At 45.4% G+C, this 22,563-nt stretch overlaps 1 protein-coding gene and 1 pseudogene across 1 annotated transcript in view; one reads left to right on the top strand and one right to left on the bottom strand.

The window, feature by feature from the left end:
• Window positions 1-4,993: 4,993 nt before the first annotated feature.
• Window positions 4,994-6,972, top strand: LOC116473163 (major histocompatibility complex class I-related gene protein-like; annotated as a pseudogene).
• Window positions 6,973-13,436: 6,464 nt separating this feature from the next.
• STX6 (syntaxin 6) overlaps window positions 13,437-22,563 on the bottom strand; it is a 50,963-nt gene continuing 41,836 nt past the window's right edge. Inside the window, exon 8 of the mRNA XM_032160848.2 lies at window positions 13,437-17,236. Coding sequence (XP_032016739.1) covers window positions 17,160-17,236 — 77 coding nt within the window. The 3' untranslated portion in view covers window positions 13,437-17,159. The remainder of the gene's footprint in view (window positions 17,237-22,563) is intronic.

Below are 22,563 nucleotides of genomic sequence, written 5' to 3'. Positions count from 1 at the left end.
TGTGGGGGATCCAACCCCACATTTCCCCTCTGCACTACTCTAGCAGAGGTTCTCCATGAGGGCCCTGCCCCTGCAACAATCTTCTGCCTGGGCATCCAGGTGTTTCCATACATCTTCTGAAACCTCAATTCTTGACTTCTGTGCATCTGCCGGCTCAACACCACATGGATGCTGCCAAGGCTTGAGGCTTCCATCCTCTGAAGCCACAGCCCAAGCTGTACATTGGCCCCTTTCAGTCACAGCTGGAGTGGCTGGGACACAGGGCACCAAGTCCCTAGGCTGAACACAGCATGGGGACCCCAGGCCTGGGCCCACGAAACCACTTTTTCCTCCTGGGCCTCCAGGCCTGTGATGTGAGGGGCTGCTGTGAAGGTCTCTAACATGGCCTGGAGACACTTTCCCCCTGGTCTTGGAGATTAACATTAGGCTCTTTGCTACTTAGGCAAATTTCTGCAGCCAGCTTGAATTTCTCCCCAGAAAATGGAGTTTTCTTTTCTACTTATCATGCAACTTTTCTGAACTTTTATGCTCTGTTTCCCTTTTTAAATGGAATGCTTTTAACAGAACCTAAGTCACATTTTGAATGCTTTGCTGCTTAGAAATTTCTTCTGCCAGATACCCGAAATCATCTCTCACAAGTTCAAAGCTCCACAAATCTCTAGGGCAAGGGCAAAACGCAGCCAATCTCTTTGCTAGAACATAGCAAGAGTCACCTTTGCACCAGTTCCCAACAAGTTCTTCATCTCCATCTGAGACCACCTCAGCCTGGACCTTACTGTACATATCGCTATCAGGCTTTTGGTCAAAGCCATTCCACAAGTTTCTAGGAAGTTCCAAACTTTCCCACATTTTCCTGTTTTCTTCTGAGCCCTCTAAACTGTTCCAACCTCTGCCTGTTACCCAGTTCCAAAGTCGCTTCCACATTTTCGGGTATCTTTTCAGCAATGCCCCACTCTATTGGTATCAATTTACTGTATTAGCTCGTTTTTACACCGCTGACAAAGACATACCCGAGACTGGGAAGAAAAGGAGGTTAAATCGGACTTACAGTTCCACATGGCTGGGGAGGATTATGGCGGAGGGTGAAAGGCACTTCTTACATGGCAGCAGCAAGAGAGAAATGAGGAGGAAGCAAAAGCGGAAATCTGATAAAACCCATCAGATCTCATGAGATTTATTCACTATCACGAGAATAACATGGGAAAGACCAGCCCCCATGATTCAGTTACCTCCCCCTGGGTCCCTCCCACAACATGTGGGAATTCTAGGAGATACAATTCAAGTTGAGATTTGAATGTGGACACAGCCAAACCATATCAGGCTACTTGGGGGTTTAAGAATTCATATAACTTGCTCAGCCAGAGAAAGCACAATTTATAATTCACATCTTCCAGCAGTTACAAACTTTTCCTACCCCAGGCAGATGCACATGTCTTTTATTAGAGGGGGGTGGGAGGAGAAGAACAGAGCTGTGCTTAGGTATGAAAATAACTAAAAACAAAACTAACAACCTAACAAACAAAAAAACACCCAGGCCAAGGCTCATGGCATCTCCACTTCTCTAATGCTGAACAATATTCTTTATATAGTTGTAATATGATCTCAAGAGTAACTGAGACTTCATGGTATAAAAATATTACTTTCAAGGGTGGCTAGTTTTTTGTTTTACACAGTATTTTGGGGGGATTAGGGTTTTAAGTTTATAGTGTCATCAGATTTTATTTCACATTATGATGACAATCAAAGCCATGGATAATGTTTCATTTCGCAGGGGTTGTTGTTTTACTGTAACCTAAAGTCCATGTAGCAGTGGTTCTCAAATTAGAGCATGCAACAGAACCCCCGGGAGGGCATGGTGGAACACACTGCTGGCCTCGCTTTGCATTTCCAGCAAGTTCTCCATGCAGAGATGCGACTGCTGGTCCCACACCACACCTGGAGACCCACCATACAAAGGAAACAAAAATTTACCTGTGTCTGAGGAGTGTGAACCATGGCACTAGGGCTCTGGCCCTCCTCTCTTTATGTAGAGGAGTCAGGCACCATCTGGAAACTACCCAGGGATTTGTAATTCTAATTCTTGATTCCACTTCTTTGGTTTGTATCTTCTAGCTATTTAACATGAAAACACCGTAAGGTTATTTATCCTTGGAAAAAACATAATGGTTTATTCCTGCTGACTTTTGTCACATATTACACATTCTGTCTTTGAATTACACTAATTTCTGATTATGAATGAGCCCGTGAGAGGATAGTTCCAGCTAGAGAAACAGAACCCATAATTGGTTTCAGCTTGCTTTCTCTGGCCCTTTCCTAGATGGCTTCTAGGTCACCCCTCACCCCCAGCATTTTCTGAAGTCTGTTTGTTGACAGCTGAGCCCAGCCTGTGTCAGTTAGGAAGTAATCACATGGAGTCTAAAAGCAATTCCAAAAACGTATTAGCAGGACACCTGGCTGTCCTCTCCTCGCCCCACACAGATGACAGGGCAAAGATACTCTACTTTCCTGAAGAAGAAGACATCTGCTTCTCCCAGAACAGACCTTAACTTCAGGGTCACAGTTGTCTTTCAGTAGGACAATCTCAGCTAAAATCTGCTTTCTGCAGAGCAGGAAAAAAACCTGAACTCGGTCCCACCCCAGGGCTGATGGAAAGTTTGGCTGGAGCGGAGTGCTGGGCTGCCACGAACGCCAGAGGACAGGGCCTTGGTCAGCAAAGAACAAAGCTGGGTGGTCTTATTCCAAACATACCCCTGAAAAACCAAGTGGCCTCCAGGTTTGACAGCTCATAACCTTTTAAAAAGTGGTAAAATACAATGTTGCACAAAGTCTGGCTGCAGTTGGCAAACCAGGTGCACTGCATGAAATGTTCATGTGAAACCCAAGCAGTAGGGCAGGCAGCTGGAACAATCGCTAAGTACAGTTAACGCCCACACAGCCCCGGGGAAGGGCAGCTCTGCACAAAGGGCATGTCTGAAGGAAAACAGCACCAACATGTTCGTTTATGGCAGAGAAAAACCAAGCTGCTTCTTTCTTCCTTTTCCCCTCAATCTGTATTAATAAAGAGACTTTAATGTAATAAAGAACTCCCAAATTTATCTCGATTGCAGCAACCTGACCAAGGTGCCACTATAACTTTCAGAGCTTCGGTGTTTGCAAAAGGCAAAACACTTCAAGTCGCCAGTGGTGAGGAGGACTCATGACAAGTTAGCATCAGTCTGCCCCCAAGTAAGTACCTTAGGGTCGTCCCAGAGAAAGTGCAGTTCCTAATGGCCAAGTCCAAAATGCATTGCACCAAATGGCTACCATGTATGTTGGGGTGAACTGTAATTGTTTTCATGGCTAATAAGGGGCTGAGCTAAATGATCCCAAGTCCCTCTGAGTCTGTCCTTAAAGATGATAACTACAGAAGTCAGCTGTTTTGGAGTTTCACCTCCACCCTGGGTTACCAAGCATGGGCTTCCGTCATGAGATTCATAGCAATGCTGCTCAGGGCTGAGGGATTATTCTCCTCTACTCGAAACTCTCTTAGTGTTCTGGATTCAACACCAGAAAGCACAGTTTCCCAGTGAGCATTAATTAATTGCCAAATAAACAGGTGAGAATGGCATCCTGTTTACATACAGCAGACCAATGTGAGCCCCACAAGAATAAGACCTCACTATTTTAAGTATAAGCATATTTTTTTTTAAGGCTGGGAGTTGGGTGCAGGCAGCTGGACACTAAAGGAAGACCATCTTGGATGGGCATGGTGGTTCACACCTATAATCCCAGCACTTTGGGGGGCTGAGATGGGTGGATCACTTGAGGCCAGGAGTTTCAGACCAGCCTGGCCAACATGGTGAAACCCCGTCTCTACTAAAAATACAAAAATTAGCTAGGTGTTGGGGGGCACGCCTGTAGTTCCAGCTACTTGGAAGGTTGAGGCATGAGAATTGCTTGAACCCAGGAGGTGGAGGTTGCAGTGAGTCAAGATCATACCACTGCACTCCAGTCTGGGTGACAGAGACTCCATCTCAAAAAAAAAAACAAAAAATCATCTCTATGCGAATGATGTGAGGTAATGCAGTTGTTAGGAAGCTAGATCTAACCATTCCACAATGTATGGACAGTAGTAGCCCCTTATCCTTGCTGTCACTTTCCACAGTTTCAGCTACTGGTGGTCAACTGCATTCCAAAAATTTAAATAGAAAATTCCAGAAATACACAATTCATAAGTTTTAAATTGCGCACTGTTCTGGGTAGCATGAAGAAATCTCACACGGTCCCACTCAGAACATGAATCATCCCTTTGTCCAACATCTCCACACTATAGAAGCTACCTGCCCACTTAGGCCTGAATCCTAACAGGGATCTCGTTCTGACCGGCCTGGTGTGTACGTGCATGTGCTTATGTGTGTGTGCTCACACGTGCACACAGAAGTGGAGTGGGGGGTCCTCATTTATCCACCCACAGACTTCTTTGGTAAAACAAGAGGGCTGGATTATCAGGGATTTCAAGACCTCAGAGTTCCCGAGGGCTCCCGTAGGGACAGCTCCCCCTGTGTCTTCTCCCTTCCCCCTACAACCAGAGCAGCACTCTATACCAGGGGTGTCCAATCTTTTGGCTTTCCTGGGCCACACTGGAAGAACTGTCATGGGCCACACATAAAATACACTAACAATAGCTGATGAGCTTAAAAAAAAAAAAATCACAAAAAAAAACTCATGTTTTAAGAATGTTTGCAAATTTTGTGTTGGCTGCATTCCAAGCCATCCTGGGCCATGGGTTGGACGAGCTTGCTCTGTACTTTGCTTATGAGTTGAGATTACCTATAAAATTCCATCCTGCATTTGCAAACCTGAACGAGAAAGGCTCCAAGTCACTGGGCTGGAGCTCTAAAGTCCTGTCCAGGCCCCGGTTCCTGGGTTCTGTGGTTCTGTAAGAGGAAATGGCAGCTGGGGCCTGGAGGCCTGGGTACAGCTGAGTAGGGAGCACTCGTGTGGGGCTAAATGAATGCAGTGGAAGGATCTGGATCATCTGGGACCCTACACGTCTTCCTTCTTTGCCTCCTTCCCAGGGACGCACTCTCTGAGATATTTTGGCCTGGGCATTTCGGATCCTGGCCATGGGGTCCCTGAATTTATTTCAGTTGGGTATGTGGACTCGCACCCTATCACCACGTATGACAGTGTCACTCGGCAGAAGGAACCGCGGGCCCCATGGATGGCAGAGAACCTCGCGCCTGATCACTGGGAGAGGGGCACTCAGCTGCTGAGGGGCTTGCAGCAGACATTCAAGGTGGAACTGAAGCGCCTGCAGAGGCACTACAATCACTCAGGTACACATGCGGCAGAGATGGAAGCTTCCCCGACCCCGCAGAGGCCCCTGGGCTGACCTCCAATGAGCAATGCTGACTTGCACCTGCTGTGGCTTTTGGCAAAACCTGGGAAATCCGGTTGATGGAGTTCAGAGCGTCCCATCTGCCTGTGCACCTTCTGGACTGTCCCTCTCTCCCCCAGGAGCCCTTTATCCTCTGCCACATCCCCCTTCTCCATATCCCCATCTCCTTTCCCATTGTAAATTTGCCCATTCTGTGTCTCACTTCCTTGTAGCCAGGCCTAGTGACTTGCTTATGCATATTGACATTAACTTTCCCAGGGATATTTCTGGCTCCTGCATCTCTCTCCCTCCTCCACTGCACTCAAATAGCCACAGTTTATCAATCACTCATTCCCATTACAGGATAACTCCCCAAGAAGGGAATTATTGCACTCCTTTGGCATGCAGTAGGTACTTCGCAAATACCTGTTGTCAGAGTGGTATAATGGACACTGGTGACTCAGGAAGGGGAAGGGTGGAAGGTGGGTGAGGGGTAAAAAAAACCACCTACTGAGTACAACATACACGATTCGGGTGACAGATACACTAAAAGCCCGGAGTTCACCACTACACAATTCATCCATGCAATCAAAAACTACTTGTATCCCTAAAGCTATTTGAACAAAAAAATTTAAAGAACAACCCTGCTGTCAGGTGGGCTTCCGAAAGAGGGACCTCCTGGGGACTCAGCGATGCCACAGCAGGCCTGTGGGGTGACGTAATGTAGATCAAAGGATGCTTCCAGCCACGCCCCTGCTCCCAGCACTTGAGAGCCCACCTCTGTCCCTGTGTGGACCTCTTTGGGCTTGCGTGTGTGTTCCAGGGTCACACTTACCGAGAATGATTGGCTGTGAGCTGCTGGAGGATGGAAGCACCACAGGATTTCTGCAGTATGCACATGACGGGCAGGATTTCCTGATCTTCAATAAAGACACTCTCTCCTGGCTGGCTTGTAGATAATGCGGCTCACACCATCAAGAGGGCATGGGAGGCTAATCAGCATGAGTTGCAATATCAAAAGAATTGGCTGGAAGAAGAATGTATTGCCTGGCTAAAGAGATTCCTGGAATATGGGAAAGACACCCGACAAAGAACAGGTGAAGAGAGGAGGCCTTGTTCCTGCATTGCCTGAACAATTGTTTCTGTTCATAACTCCTCTAATCTAGGTTACATCCACCCTATCCTGAAGCCATCTCTTTAGTTGGCCTATCATGATCTCATGGCTAGAGCCCCCCGTGAACTTTCTCTGGTTACTTTTGAGTGGCATCTTGACAAGATTTGACAGTTCCCCTTGTCTTGACAGAGTGGAGTACCTCCAAGGGCACCTTGTTTTTGGGGATCCATTGAGGCAAATTCTTCCATTCCGTCAATAAGTTGGGAAATTCTTTGGGAGGTGGAGCAATTCTTATAAATTGTTTAGTTAACAAAGGGCTCACACACCACCAGTAGGAGTGACAATCTGGATTTAATAGGACAGACAGAGGGTCTCTGCTTTACTAAAAGATTAATGACAAGATTCCTTCCAGCAAAGAGCTCTTCTTATACCTTAAAGATACGATTCAATTGGTCAACTTTTAGTTAATACAGAACTTTTTGTGTATGATCTTATTATTCAAAATGAATTACCCCTGTATCATGCTATGGGAAACACCCAGACTCAGGTGCCTTTCCTCACAGGAGTAGGAGGGATTTTCTCAGCTGTGGCCAACAGCAGGGGAGGTGTCTGGCCACAGTTATGAATATGGAGCATCTGCTAAAAGTACAGGCTTTGGAGGCAGATGACTGGAGTCTGAGCTTCGACTCTCCTGTTCACTAGCTGAAAAACTCTCTTAATGGTTGCAGGTAACAGAAGCCTATGTAAACCGGCTCAAGCACAAAGTGGGATGCTATTTTAAAGGTGGGCATCAGGGCAGTGTGGGGACCCGAGAGATCAAAACCAAGATGTGAATGATTTTATCCATGAGGTAGGGACATGGCTGCCAGCACAAAGCTCACATCCTCCATTGCTTCACCACTCCGTAAGAATGGGCGTCTCTCTCCCAGCTCTGGTTACTAAAAGGAAAAGGAAGTCACAGGAGGACTCTGACGTGCGTTGGATCATGTGGCACCTCTGGGCCTAATCACTGTGACCATCACGATAAGCCTCTAAGACAAGCCATAGCTAACAGTCCTGGCAAGAACTAAATGGTACACTCAATATGGTTTAAATGAATTCAACAAAGACAGCATCTGTAAGGGAATAATCAGAACTGAGGAAACCAGTATGGGATGGTGAAGTGTCCAGAGACATGTGACAGAGGGAAGCCATTACCTACACCAGAGCTGAAGGGTAAAAGAGAATATTGTTATCATAGTCCGGCAAGAGCTGCTACCCTGGCAGAGGATGCTCCTTGTGAGAGCTGTGACCGTGGCTCCTGGTAGGACTGCAGTGAGGTGGGTTGGGGAATGAAGCCCCAACCTCTCACTCCTCCAGCTCTCTGGTCTTTTTTGAGGATGCTTATCGCAGTGGCCAAACCCAATCAGAGGCTGGGGCTCTGGAAGTGCAATCTGATGCGTATGGCCTCCTGGGGCATGGAAGGGCAGAGATGAGATTAGCTGGGGGCTGACGGGGAGAGCCTAACCAGCATACACACTTTTTTAGGCTAGGGCTGGGCAGGAGGATTAAGACTGGTACCTCTCAACATAAGCACATGTTGGAATGGGGTAGGGTAACTTTCCAAAATATGTTGTGTGCTTGGCAGAAGGGGTTCCTGTTGTTAGAAAAAGTGAGGCTAACAGATGGTGGGCCAAAAAAGCAATAAGCTTGAGTAAAATCAACAGGTATGATAATGCCTGCCCCACAGAAACGGATAGGAAAAATGTGCACAAAAGTACTGTGTAAACTGTAGGGCTCTGTTCCCTCTTCATGAGGCCATCAGTCATACCGGATTAGGGGCCCACCCTACTACTGCAGGATGACCTCACCTTCCCAAATTAAATCAACAACCCTATTTCCAAAGAAGGCCACATTCTGAGGTACTGGGGGTTACAACTTCAACATGAATTTTTTGGGGGAAACAATTCAACTCCTAACACACCCCTACCCAACCTCTGCAGGCTCCCTCAATCCACCAAAACTCCTTTGGCTCCAGTGGATTATCTAGCAGTTAGGAAACCAAGATCATTAAACGAATTCACTGCAACTACAGTGAGACTGACTACCTTAGCTTACCTCTGTGACAGGAGTTAAGCCAAGGGAATCTGTGGAATTTTGGAGGGTTTGGGAGCATTTGGGGGCAGGGGGCAAATGTTCTTCCTTTAAATCACAACACTTAGTTCTCTTCCATTTATAAGACTCACCCCTCCATCCCAACCCCTGCACCACAGGACAAGGAAGTGTTCTTGGCCTTCAACTTTCATCCCTGATGGTGAAAGCACTTGCTCCTGATCTATTTGCCCACCAGCTTCTCCTCTGGAGACTGAGGCTTCTGATGCCTGCCTGGCTGGTTCTCAGTAAGAAGGTCAAGTTCAACCAGAGGGGAGATGCTGATGCCTTTCTGTAGTTAAATATGAGTTCAGATCCTGGGGTCTGGACATAAGATTTGGGGTCCCATCAGCTGGGCACGGTGGCTCACACCTATAATCCCAGCACTTTGGGAGGCTGAGGCGGGTGGATCACTTGAGATCAGGAGTTTGAGACCAGCCTGGCCAACATGGTAAAACCTCGTCTCTACTAAAAATACAAAAATTAGCCAGGCTTGGTGGCATGCACCTGTAGTCCCAGCTACTAGGGAGAAGGCTGAAGCACAAGTATCACTTGAGCCCGGGAGGTGGAGGTTGCAGCGAGCCGAGATCGCACCATTGCACTCCAGCCTGGGCGACAGAGTGAGACTCAACCTCAAAAACAAAAAAACAAACAAAAAAAAATTGGGGGTCCCTTGGACCTAAGATTTCTGAAAACACCAAGACTGTGGGGACCCCTGCTGAGGGAGAAGACCCAAACTGTGGCTTCAGGGGAATGCACCAAGGCTCTCACGGAGGCCGCCTTCTCCAACAAGCTCCCCTCCTGCATCCCCATGGCTGGCTTGGCTGAGGAAAAAGGACACTGAGCACAGCCCGTGCATGAGCGGCTTGCCATGCAGCAGGATAAAATCCATAATGCCACTCAGCGTGCCTTGGTTGTAAATCTAGTTTGATTACAACACTAATCTCTGGCCATTTGTTCTGTTTCTGGTTTGTGAACCAAACGAAGACATGAGCAGGGCCTCAGCTAACCCACAAATAGCACATGTGTGCAAACTGGAAAAATGAACCCTTCTTCTGGGAGGACACCAGCCCAGGCCAGGTCACCCGGCTTGGCCAGCAGAACACAGAATGGATTTTGATCCCATTTGTCCCCCAGTGGGGTATCTATCCTGGGGGTATCTATCCTTGTGCAGGGAACAAGCTTACATGGTGGCTCTGGTCGTATCATTAGAAAATAGACAGAAATGGGCTGCACACCAGAATGAATGATTTGGAAGGGAGGGGTGATGGTATAAAAGAATAGGCCAATTCATTCAAAATGGTAGAAGCAGAATGCCAAATTCCACCCACTCTTACCAATGCCCTGAGCTGGGAAGCACAGGAAGCTGCTGCTTTTCCTCTCCCCTTTTCCCCCACTCCGTGTTGGCTGCACCATTAGAGGCTTCTGCATTTGCCCCCGGGTGGGAGTTGGGTGTGAAGGTCTGGGCCAGAAGGTTCTGAGTTGCTGAGCTGCTGGGTGGCAGCTGGAAGGCCAGGCTGGCTGAAGCCCTGGCGAGGTGACACTGGGTCTGAGGCAGGTGCAGTGGCAGCAGCCAGACCTCTGAGGACACAAACAGGGGCCAGAGAGTGGGAAGAATAGAGTGGGGGGAGGGGGGGACAGCCTATGAGAGGAGGCTACGGGATGAAATGGGAAGCCACAAAAAATGGAAAAGGAAGTGAAACCAAGGGAGAAATAAGACTGCCACCCAAGCCGAAGCTGTCCTGGCCTTTCTTCCTTTCTGAGGCATCAGTGCAGATTCTAAGGTTACCTGAACTGACTGAAAGCTCTATTGTTTTCTGAGTAACACGACAGCAGTATAGAGAATTCCCAGAACACACTGGGAAGACACACGCTGTAGAAGGTGACAATTCTGGGGAAATCTGAAGGGCTGGAATAATAAAAAGTCAAACATTTGGCATCCCATCAGCTGCTGAAACAACCCTCTCACATACTTTAAAATACCCAAGAAACGCACTCTGCATATTACTCACGAAACAGCTACGAATGCACAGTCTGTGCATTACCAGTTCGTGTCACACTGTGCCTCAGGAAGCCGCTGAGTGGCCTGGTCATGCAGCTTATCAATCTTCTGGGAGAGGTTCTGCCTGACTGAATTGGCTTCCATAGTATTTGCACTTCACAGCTGAAATCCTTAAGAAAGGAGGTCAGCTTCTGGCTCCGTAACGAGTTGTTCTTGGCCACCCGACGGTTGCCCTTCCTAACTGGAGCCATGGTGCTTGGGTGGAGACAACAGGTGTAAAATGGGTCAAGGGAAACTGTGCTTGCTGCTCTGGCAGACAACGAGCAGTTCTATGGCTACCCTAACATGGGACGGCCGCCACCAAATTCAAACTCAGCTACCACAGGCTGCCAAATGAGAAGTTGCCATCTTAGACAGTCCCTCAATGTCCAATACAAGGACGCTCCACAGTCAGGCAGCCAGTCCACAGGTAGGACTACAGTGCCCAGAAGTCATGGCGATTTTGTTTTCAGATTGACAGGTAACATTATGTTTTCATCGTGCACATGTTTTGAAGTACACAGAAGTACCCCCTGCCCCACCGCCTTTTTGCAGGGATACATTCCAAGACCCACAGTGGATGCTTGAAACCACAGATAGTACTGACTAGATAAACTGTTTCTCCCCTTATATACATAGGGACTCCCTTGCTGAAATCTTAGTACAGGCTCAGTGCTTTCCGGTGCAACCCATTTCTGAAACCTCAGAAAGTGAAACCACAGATAAGGTGTGACTCCTGTGCAAGTGGGCGATATGACAGTGGACGAAGAAAATAAACATAAAAGTTGTCCTTTATCCAAGAAGGGAACACAGTTCAGACAAGGAAGAGGAAGAGCAAAAGGTCAAGACACAGTAACAGTTACCCCAGCTGTAGGGCAACAAGGGTTATCTACGGTGAAACCAACTGCAGGCCTGACACTCAAGTTTGACATGAGGATCTTCAAGACCCCCTGGCCTGTGCACTCCAGCAGCCAGGGAGCAGATTTATGGTATGTTAGTGAATGGCAGCCCTCTCTGACAGCAAAAAGATCTTCCTCACTGCCAGTGGGTGGTGGTGGAACGAGCATACTACTAAGGGCCAGTGATTTGTGGAGGACTGATTTTGCACAACTGCATCTAGAAGCTTTGGGAAACCTCCAGCCCTCTAGCCATCTTGCCCAAATCTGTGGACCCAAAAACGAGAAGCAGCCAGACTTGTTCTGATGGGCCTCCAATGGGCACTTCTGGGGTCCTGAAAAGACTTCTTCCCATCAGGTGTATTGTTTCTTTGATGTGAAGTTCTAGAGCAGGGAGTAGTGTTCCTCTGGGGAATTTGGAAAAAGGGAGACACACTGTTCTCACATCAGTTTTAAAGCTTTGCTGTTCACGCCTCATAACTGAGGTGACCCCAGAAATTGCCTGCTGAGTCCATGCAATGGAAACTTCTCATCATTTTCCCAGCTATATTCTCCTCCCTGCTCTTTGACCGACTGCTCTCTGCCTCCTGTAACTCAGCATCCTCTTTGGCCTGCCCCACCTACAACTGACATGGCATGGAAGGACCCCAGGTTCTCAGAAACACTGCCACCTCACCCTCCTCAGAGAACCCTCAGGATCTGGCATTTCTACTCTGTGTATGCTGGAGGCTGGGAGGCTCAGGCTTAGAAAGGTGAGAGCTCTGGGCCATGAGAGTGCACATCTAGGAAGCGGGGAGGAACCGTACGAATCAAGGCCGGATGGCAGAGCAGGACAGGTCACAGGGGTGCCCACAGCAGCAGAACAGGCCATCTCACTACCCACACCCATCCCCCTCCTTCGGTGGGGGTTACTAAATGGGGCTTTGGGATTTCTCCCCTTCTTTGCACACTAGTTCTTTTGAAGCTGGCCTGTGGAATGGTGTTTTACGTTTATTCTTATTTACTGTAGACCAAAAATTGGTTTGGAGGCAGCTTCCAAGTCTTGTCCCTCTCTCTCACTGGTTAGTGGGAATTTGGATAAGGGAACTGTAGGGCTTAGATCAGTCTAGGGTCTTTTTTTTTTTTGAGATGGAGTCTGGCTCTGTCTCCCAGGCCGGAGCGCAGTAGCGCTATCTCGGCTCACTGCAAGCTCCGCCTCCCGGGTTCACGCCATTCTCCTGCCTCAGCCTCCCGAGTAGCTGGGACTACAGGCGCCCGCCACCACGCCCGGCTAATTTTTTGTATTTTTAGTAGAGACGGGGTTTCACCGTGTTAGCCAGGATGGTCTCAATCTCCTGACCTCGTGATCCGCCCGCCTCGGCCTCCCAAAGTGCTGGGATTACAGGCATGAGCCACCACGCCGGGCCAGTCTAGGGTCTGCAGAGTAAGTACCTCTAAGCTATCCATGGTCCCTGCCAGGTCTATAGACTCTACAGAGAGCACCGCTCTCATGGGTTCATGTGTACCCTGTCTGGTGGCCTCGTTCTGTGTGTTTAGCCTCTGCCCAAGGCATGGATGAGTTACATGCAGTTAGTAGTGAGATCCTTGTGCTGAAGCCAGCCTCTGTACCCCAAGAAGTCATGGGCTATGATCCAAGAATCTGGGAAGCAGAGTTCTTACCCTCAGGCTTGGGTGGCTCTTTGTTGCATTTTGTGTTATTCTGCAATACGATCATTCTAGTAATTCAGTCCTTTTCAAGTTGAATTCTTGTCAGGTTGTTTTATTTTCCTTTTCCGGAGACTTTTGTACATACTGTTGTCCTGAGTAACAGTATCTCTAAGCTGAGTTACTCTAATCGGAGCTACTGAAAGGTACCTGCTTTCAATAAATTCTGGTTTGGTTTTATTTTTTAAATCAAAAAAAAAAAAAAAAAGGAGAGAAAGAAAAGAAAGACCACCCCCTATTCAGGCCAGCCAGTAATGAAACATCCCCTTAACCAGAAGCAAAGGCCCTGTGAGGAGCAAGGCCTGTCACTGGGGCAGGGGCACTGTCCTCAGGGGTGGACTTTGCTCAGGGATGGCGCACAGTGACTGCGGGGGCTTAAGTCCAGTAACCCTTTGGTTTTATTTCTTTTTATTCTTGATGGGCAAAAAGCCTCCTTTAAAAAACATTATTCTTAAGAAACCTGGGAGAGAAAAAAATGCCAGTTAGAGGAAGACAAAGAAAAATTAGAGGCAGTACATTCCATATTTTAGAACTTTAGCTTTCCAGACAGTCCAATTTTGTTTTGTTTACAAATTCATCTTGCAGTACAAGGTGAAGCCAAACGGTACAAAGTCCACAGAATTGAAAAGCCATTCATATTTATCATTCAATTTTTTGATCTTCGAATGTTATGAATTCTCCAAAAAGGTAACAGGGAACAGATATCCCTCTGGTCTCACTTTATAGACAGGGAAATTACCAAAAGAAAAATCTTGGCTCTAGCATCTCTACTTACAGAAGGTAAAACACTTAACAGAGACAGATTTCTGTTGGAGTTAGACTAGATTTCTTTTCACAGCCCTTAATCTCACGAGGTGAGAAGGAGTGGAAGTTGCCAAGTTGTTGGCTACCAGACCCATCAGTCTGTTTAACTCTGGCTAAAAGCAGAGAATAATGGGCAAGTTACCAAGTTTCCCCCTTCAGCTCTGGCGTGCATTCTGAAATTGTGGAGGATCCTCATGTAACACACATGCTGCAACCTGCATTTGCCACACAGTCCAGGGCATACAGAGCATTGTGATTCTTCACAGTCCGCAGAGACAAGACCAAAAATTAGGACTAAAAACTAAAGGTAGTTGAGTTTTTCAGATGGATTTTCACTCTGGCAAACTCAATATTTCATTCCCTCCCACCCCTCAAATCATTTAAGTAAAATGTTCTTCCAATAAACATAAATTGAGCTCTTTCTCTGTTATCCATCACATTCTGCCAGTTCTTTAAAACTGGAATATGGTACTAGGTACAGAAGGCTAAAGGGAAAAGAAAGCCCCAAATACTATAAAGATGCACTTATAAGTAGTGTGGGGTTATCACCACTGTCTACTTACTCTCCCATTCTAGGACACAGGATAAAGAGATCACCTGGGTTCCGTCTAAAGCCCTGAACATTAGGATCACTGAGGGGGAAATATTTGTCCTTAAAAATAAATGTAGGTTCCCTGGATTGTTCTCTTTGGCTGCCACATTTGGAGCCTGAGTGGAGGCCCTTCAAATTAACACTGGTTCTGTAGGGACTGCCCAGTCAGGGTGCAATGGGATCAGACACAGGATCAAGTCAGCCAGAGGCAGAAGGGCATGGTGGCCCTATGGGGAGAATGTCCTGTATTTTTAGTTAACTTTCTAAATTGTTCTCTATTTAGCTTCAGCCTGAGTCAGGTCTACAATGACCACTATTTAGAAAATAATTTAAATGAGTGAGGTAAGCACGTCGATTTGAAATATATCCAAACATCATTAAGCCTCTGGGTCATAAAACTTGGTCCCTGAACTAACAGGAGTATCTTACTCATTAATGACTAGGTTTGTTCCAAACGGCCCCTGCTGACACACATGATCCTTTTGTGTGGCACAATAAATCTGGTAATAGCAGAACAATAGCATGGCTTTTAAACAGGGTAATTTTATAATTCCTTAAGATGCTGGTTTGCTTCTTATAATGTGTTGTGTGGATTACAGTACTTAGACAAGGTCCACATTTACTTTAAAAGACTTATATATTTTAATGCAAATCTAAGGATCATCCCCTTAGTTTACAGAAGATTCAAACTTTGTAAAACATAAATAACCTAGTACTCTAAACATCTGAAGCCCTTTGTAATACTCACTTTTTTTTTTCCTAATTTGAAAATAACTTATTTATATATCAAACATTAGAGCGGAGTGTAAACATGGATGTCAATCACCCTTTCAGTTGCACGAATTTGCTTTTAGCTTTCATCAACAGGCATATTTTCTTAACCTACCATGATCTCAAATGAGATAAAATATCCTTCTTCAAAAATTAAGAATATTTATTAAAAAGTGCAATTCAAAAGTTAGCTGGGCAAGCACATCATTGCAAATCACAAAAAAGGGTGAAAAAACCAAAACCCCCAAATAAAACCACATGAAATACAAACAAAACAAAACAAAAGGTTAAAAAAAAAAAGTGTGCTGAGGAATGCACCCAAAAAGACAAGGAAATGAGAAGTCGAAGCTAGAACTCTATCCAGATGTTGCTGTTCTTTCCAAGTGCAAAAGAAGGTGGTGAGGAGAGACCAGCAGCCTCCACCACCGAGTTCTGGCTCTGGGTCCAAATACTACTTTAATATCAGATTATTCATCAGGGAAGTTATAAAAATATCCTATATACATGTGCACATTTGAGGCATTTTAAAAAGTCATCAGAAGCTTAAAGTTTAGTGTCTCAGCAGTTTCAGCTACTTAAACTCAATTAAAGCATCTATCATTTAAATTTGGATTGGCTCAGTTATTTGACTGCAGATGATAAAATCAAGTTGTCATCTTAGGGAAAAAAAAGAACCAAGTTTACCTACACATCCTTGCCACTACCCACAGAGTAAGAGAAGTCTGGCCCAGAGCTAACCTTTTATGTCATTATGTTTCTGAATAAATGTAACAAATGTACTAACCACTCCCAACCCCAACCCCCAATATAGAGTGCCCTAGGAGTAAAAGAACTGTAACGAGGACAATCTGGTATCCAAATTCATTCAAGTGTGTTACTGAGCTGTTTAGCAACAACATACATAGCAATCACCCTCAAAACGCAAGCTGCACCTCTGGGGAGGAAGCCCTGGTACAGCAACATCAAGTCGGCAAAGATCAAGGGCTGACCTCTGGTGACATCATTAACCCTTCCCTAAGCTATGCCAATGCAGAGCCCTCTTGCTCTTTTTAATTGCTCCTGTCAGTTAAAGCCACAAGTTGTTAGCACCCCCAAACCCCAGGGTGTTTCATTATTTTCCATTAGTTATTCTCACCACAAAAAAATGACCTGGAAAAGCAATTTTATCTTAGCATTTATCCCTGAAAAATGAAACACTGCATTTTCTGTCACAAACTGTTTCTGAGCCTTCTGTCCTCAGTAATCATCAGCTCTCAGGGGCTAAGAAATGCTACAGCAATGGGAAACGAAACATACCCAGAAGCTCGCATTCCTGACAGGTTTCTTTAGGTGGGACAGCGGCACACTGTCTGAGCATGGGGAAGGGTCTAAGCAGAAGAAAAGAGCTGCCAAAGATGCATGGAATGAGCAACAGCAAAATACCAGTGGAGTCTGTGAGTCCCTCCGCAGCAAACAAGGTCCCGGAAGGCAAGGCAGCAGCCAGTTCTCCTCTGAACTGGACAGGCGGCATGGGGCTTCTGTTGTCCAGCTGCAACCAGGAGTGCAGACATCTATTTCCTCTTCCTACTGGCCCTTCCAGCGCTGGGATGGAGGAGCCATGTCAATTGTGGGGTCACACGGAGAAAAGTCAGTGCAGCAGTATGTTTCCAGGATAGGAATGTGAGTAGATGGCAATGTCACACGTGCTCAGCTTCTCCTCCTCCCCTCGGTTCATATGCAGGAGGAACTCGCACCCAGAGGCCCCGCTGTCACAGCACTAAGAAGAGGATGAGCACAACCAACAGGACTGCAAAGAGGATGGCTATGGCACACCACTGGCGCCGATCTGGAAGGCAGGACATGGGGATTAGCTCTCACAGGGACTCCACGTTCCCCAAGATAACAGTCACATGGAATTTATGGCACCCTTTGAAGCAGAAAAGGGGCAGAACGTGCAAATGACGGGGCGATGATCTTACATTTGCCTAGGTGCCTGATACTCTAATGCTGCTCTGTTCTTGGCCTGCACTTCGCATGTAGTCACAACTTTGCCAGTCCCCTGAAAATGTCTCGTAATAATTACATGCTTTGTGTCTCAAGTCTTTAATTAAAATCTGCGGATCTTAGCTTTCTGCTGGTAGTTAGCATATCCTCAAAAAAGGTGTTGGCAATGTTGTTACAGGTCAAAGCCTGCCTGCTTTAATCTCCCATAAAAGTCAAGTCATTTAATTAAACAATAATCACATTCTTTTCTCAATGAGCACAACGGGAGGAGGGAAAGGAGATGAAAGCTACTGCTGGTCACTTCAGGAAATAAACAGCTGAAAAAGCAAGCTCCAGTGAGACAGCATGATTAATTTCGCACCACACCTAGTCAAGTAAGATTACTTAACTAGTAACTGTGTTAAAGTACCTTATACAGCTCCTCTGTAAATGAAAGTGGAATGTTTTTTCTGAAACTTTCTGCCCTACCAACAATTTGGAACAGCAAGCACAGGAAACGTGACTAGAGTCCATCCAAATGGCTGAGAGCAGGGAGGCCCCTGTGAGACAGAAGGGCCCAGACAGGCCCTGGGGGAGCCCTGCTGCAGCTCACAATCCTGTGGTCCCAACTCTACAACAGCTGCCCCGCAGGGCTGTTGTGAGAATTAAACAACACAACCCTGTCATACACACACTGTGCAGTGCCCAAACCTAGGGCACAGAGGATGCTGTCAACATCTGGATGCTTCCTTAATTTGGGGACATGTAGAAAAAATGAGCAGTCTTTCCACTGATGAGTTTTGACATCTTCCACAAAGGGCCCGACTGATAAGAGAATTCACTAGCCTATGAAAATGCAGTTCAACCACTAGGAATAAGAGTTCCATTTAAATAGAAATATAAAGACATACTGATTCACTAAAGCTTCTTTGAAAGCCCACTGATTTTAGCACACTATAGTCATTGAGAATCACATTGCAAAAAGATCTCAATCTATGAAAATAAACTGCTAAACTCTCCACAAGGCAAAACATGTACTTAAAATTATTTTAAATATTATGGATATCAAAGTCTTAGAACTGGACAAGAGAACTGCCACCAAATTATAAGTAAAGCAAGTACCTTCTAAGTGGTGATCACCTTGGTCTACCTCAGACATACTAGAAACTCATTTAGTTAACTCTGAGTAGGACAAAGACCCCAGGTCCATCACTCGTTGTTGTCAGGTAGGACTATTCCAAAGGTCTAGGGAAGGCAGAGTTGGCCTACTGCAGGTCACACTTTGACCTGTTTAACTATTACTTCAATGGTCAAGAAAACTTTTATAGCTAGCATTCTCTCATCTGATTAAAAATGTTAAATTTTTAATTTCCAGCCAAGTATGTAAGAAGCTTAGAAGTCATCACTCTGTCGTAACAAGTAAAAAGCTTAACAAACTGAAAAAGCAAAACTCTTCTTAGATCCATCAGAGAAGTGAGGTCACATGGTAAACTGCTGCCCCTAAAACTGCAGAAATCTACAGATGCATACAGAGAATCACAGCTTATCAGAGCAGAAACCCATGAAGCAACAAACTCCATAGGAACCAGTGTTCTGGTAGGAAAACCTTAACTTTAATTGATGAGTCGCTGAAGGCTCAGTGTGGACAAGTCTGAGATGAAAAACAAAAAAACCACTCCAGGGGGACCCAGGCGAAGGGTTTTACCTCCAGGAGCTTGACCAGGTTCTCAGCGAATATTGGGAAAAATCCCCTCATGCTTCCAGCAGGCGGAGGGGAAAAAGAATCACTATGAAATCCTCCAGAGCACTCTGTTCTAAACAAAGCCTGCTCTCAAAAGAAACTAACCAGAGTCTAATTAACCTGGGGGAAGGAAAATACGAAACTCCAGTCTTCTCTAGCCATCCAGTTCCACCTAACAGTAGAAAAACTGCAAAGCACTAGTGAAGTTCACAGGCCAGGGGCACAGGCTCACCAGAGGCTAAGACCTAATCACAGGACTAGAAAATGCTACCCCCCAGCCTCACCATCCCATCTATGGTAAAGGTCTATTTACCACCATTCCTTTTACCCAGTATATCATGTCCACTTTACAACAAAAAGTTATAAGGCACACTAAAAGGAAAAAAGCAACAGTAGGAAGAAACTGAATATGCGTCGGAACCAGAGTCAGATACAGCAGGAATGTTGGAATTATCAGAAGAGGAATTTTAAAACTATGATTAATATGCTACAGGCTTTAATGGAAAAAGTAAACAACATGCAAGAACACATGGATAATGTAGGCAGAGACATGGAAATTCTAAAACGAAAAAAATAGAGCTCAAAAAGACTAACACAAATGAAGAACGCCCCGATGGGCTCATTAGTAGGCTAAACACAGCTAAGGAAAGGATCTCTGAGCTTCACAATTTGTCAACAGAAACCTGAAAAAAGAAAAGACTGAAAAAAAACCTGGCACAGCATATTCCAGAAATGTGGAACAACTATAAGACTTACCATAACATCAATCAAGATAATGTAGTATTAGGAAAATAGACAAACAGATCAATGGAACAGATAGTCCAGAAATAGGCTGACATAAATACAGTCAACTGATCTTTCACAAAGGAGTAAGTGCAATACAACAGAGTAAAGAGAGTCTTTTCAACAAATGGTGCTGAAACAACTGGACACCCATGCCAAAAAAATGAAGCTGGAGGCAGACTTTACACCTTAACAAAAATTAACTCAAAATGTATCCACAGACCTAAATGTAAAATGTAAAACTATCAAACTCCTGGAAGAAAACACAGGAGAAAACCTAGATGACCTTGGGTATGGCAATGACTTTTTAGATACAACACCAAAGACACTATATATCCATGAAATAAGTAATTGAAATTGGGATGTCATTAAAATTAAAAACTTACGCTCTGTGGAAGTCACTGTCAAAAGAATGAGAAAACAAGCCATAGACTGGGGTAGAATATTTGCAAAAGATTCATCTGATAAAGGACTGTTGTCCAGAATGTATTATACAAAGGATTTTTAAAATTCACCAGTATGAAAACTAACAGCTTGATTTTAAAAATGGGCAAAAGACCTGAAGAGACACCTCATCAAAAAAGAGATGGGGCTGGGCACGGTGGCTCACACCTGTAATCTCAGCACTTTGGGAAGCCACGGCAGGCAGATCACTTGAGGCTAGGAGTTCAATATCTGCCTGGCCAACATGGTGAAACCCTGTCTCTACTAAAAATACAAAAATTAGTTGGGTGTGGTGGCGCAGGCCTGTAATCCCAGCTAATTGAGAGGCTGAAGCATGAGAATCACTTGAGCCTGGAAGGCAGAGGTTGCAGTGAGCTGAGATCGCACCTCTGCACTCTAGCATAGGTGACAGTCAGACTCTGTCTCAAAAAAAAAAAAAAAAAAAAAAAAACCATGAAAGAGCTGCCAGGGAAGCATATGAAAAGATGTTCAACATTAGATGTCACTGGGGAAAGGCAAATTAAAACAAGAAACAATGCACATCTATTAGAATGGTCAAAACTCCAAACAGTGACAACACCACATGCTAGCAAGGATGTGGAGCAATAGGAACTCCCAGTGGGAATTCAAACTGGTACAGCCACTTTGGAAGACAGGTTGGCAGTTTCTTACAAAACCCAAACATACTCTTACCATAACCATTTAGCAACCACATACCTTGTTACTTATCCAAATGAACTTAAAAACCATGTCCATATAAAAACCTGCATTTTTTTTTTTTTTTTTTTTTTGAGACAGTCTCCCTCTGTCACCCAGGCTAGAGTGCAGTGGTGCGATCTCGGCTCACTGCAACCTCTGCCTCCTAGGTTCAAGCGATTCTCCTGCCTCAGCCTCCCAAGTAGCTGGGGTTATAGGCGCACGTCACCACGCCTGGCTAATTTGCACATGGGTGTTTATAGCAGCTTTATTCATCATTGCCAAAACTTGGAAGCAACCAAGATGTCCTTCAGTAGGTAAATGGATAAACTGTGGTACATCCAGACAATAGAATATTATTCAGTGTTAAAACAGAAATAAGCTATCAAGCCATGAAAAAGCACAGTGGAAACTGAGATGCACATTGCTAAGTGAGAGAAGCCAATCTGAGAAGGATCTGTGATACATGATTCCAACCATATGCATGCTGGAAAAGCAAAACTATGGAGACAGTCAAAGGATCAGTAGTTCGGGGGCTGGGGGAAGGGAGGGATAAACAGGTGGAACACAGGATTTTTTAGGGCAGTGAAACAGCTCTGTGTGATGCTACAATGATGGATACATGTCATTTATACATTTGTTCAAACCCATAGAATGTACAATACCAAGAGTGAATCCTAAGGTAAACAATGGTCTTGGCCAGGTGCAGTGGCTCATGCCTGTAATCCCAGCACTTTGAGAGGCCGAGGAGGGCGGATCACGAGGTCAGGAGAACAAGACCATCCTGGCTAACACAGCGAAACCCCGTCTCTACTAAAAATACAAACAAATTAGCCGGGCATGGTGGCGGGCACCTGTAGTCCCAGCTACTCGGGATGCTGAGGCAGGAGAATGGCGTGAACCCGGAAGGCGGAGCTTGCAGTGAGCCGAGATCATGCCACTGCACTCCAGCCTGGGCGACAGAGCGAGACTCCGTCTCAAAAAAAAAAAAAAAAAAAAAAAAACTGGTCTTTGCGGATGATTAATGATGTGTTAGCGTACGCTGATTTTAACAAACGTACCACCGTGATACTGGATGCCAACAGTCAGGGAGGTTATGCATGGGGGAAGGGGGATATATGGGAACTCTGTACTTCCTGCTCAATTTTGCTAGGAACCTAAAACTGTTCTAAAAATAGTTTATTAATTTTTTAAAAAGATTAAAATGCTTATAATAATTTAAAGCCACTTTGCTAAAATGATTAGTTGCGATTCTTTCAGGACAAAAACGGAGAAAGTATTACTTCTCCAACCCCTCCCTCAACCTCACACACTCCTATGTTTACCCCCTTCCCTCAGGCATCTCGCCATTCTCAGCACCAGATTTCCAACACTGAACCAGATTTCCATTTTTTGGCTTTCCATCAGCCTCTACTCACGCCTCCTACCACCCTCCAATCACCTTCTCTTCCACAACTGTATTAAGTAGGAATTTTCACCAAGGAGAAGCATATACCACACAAGCCAGCACAACCCGAGGATGTTCT

Source organism: Hylobates moloch, unplaced genomic scaffold (assembly GCF_009828535.3).
Source record: "Hylobates moloch isolate HMO894 unplaced genomic scaffold, HMol_V3 SCAFFOLD_8, whole genome shotgun sequence".
Lineage (NCBI taxonomy): Eukaryota > Metazoa > Chordata > Mammalia > Primates > Hylobatidae > Hylobates > Hylobates moloch.
The sequence above is the reverse complement of the archived record's forward strand: the minus strand, read 5'-3'. Positions and strand labels throughout refer to the sequence as shown.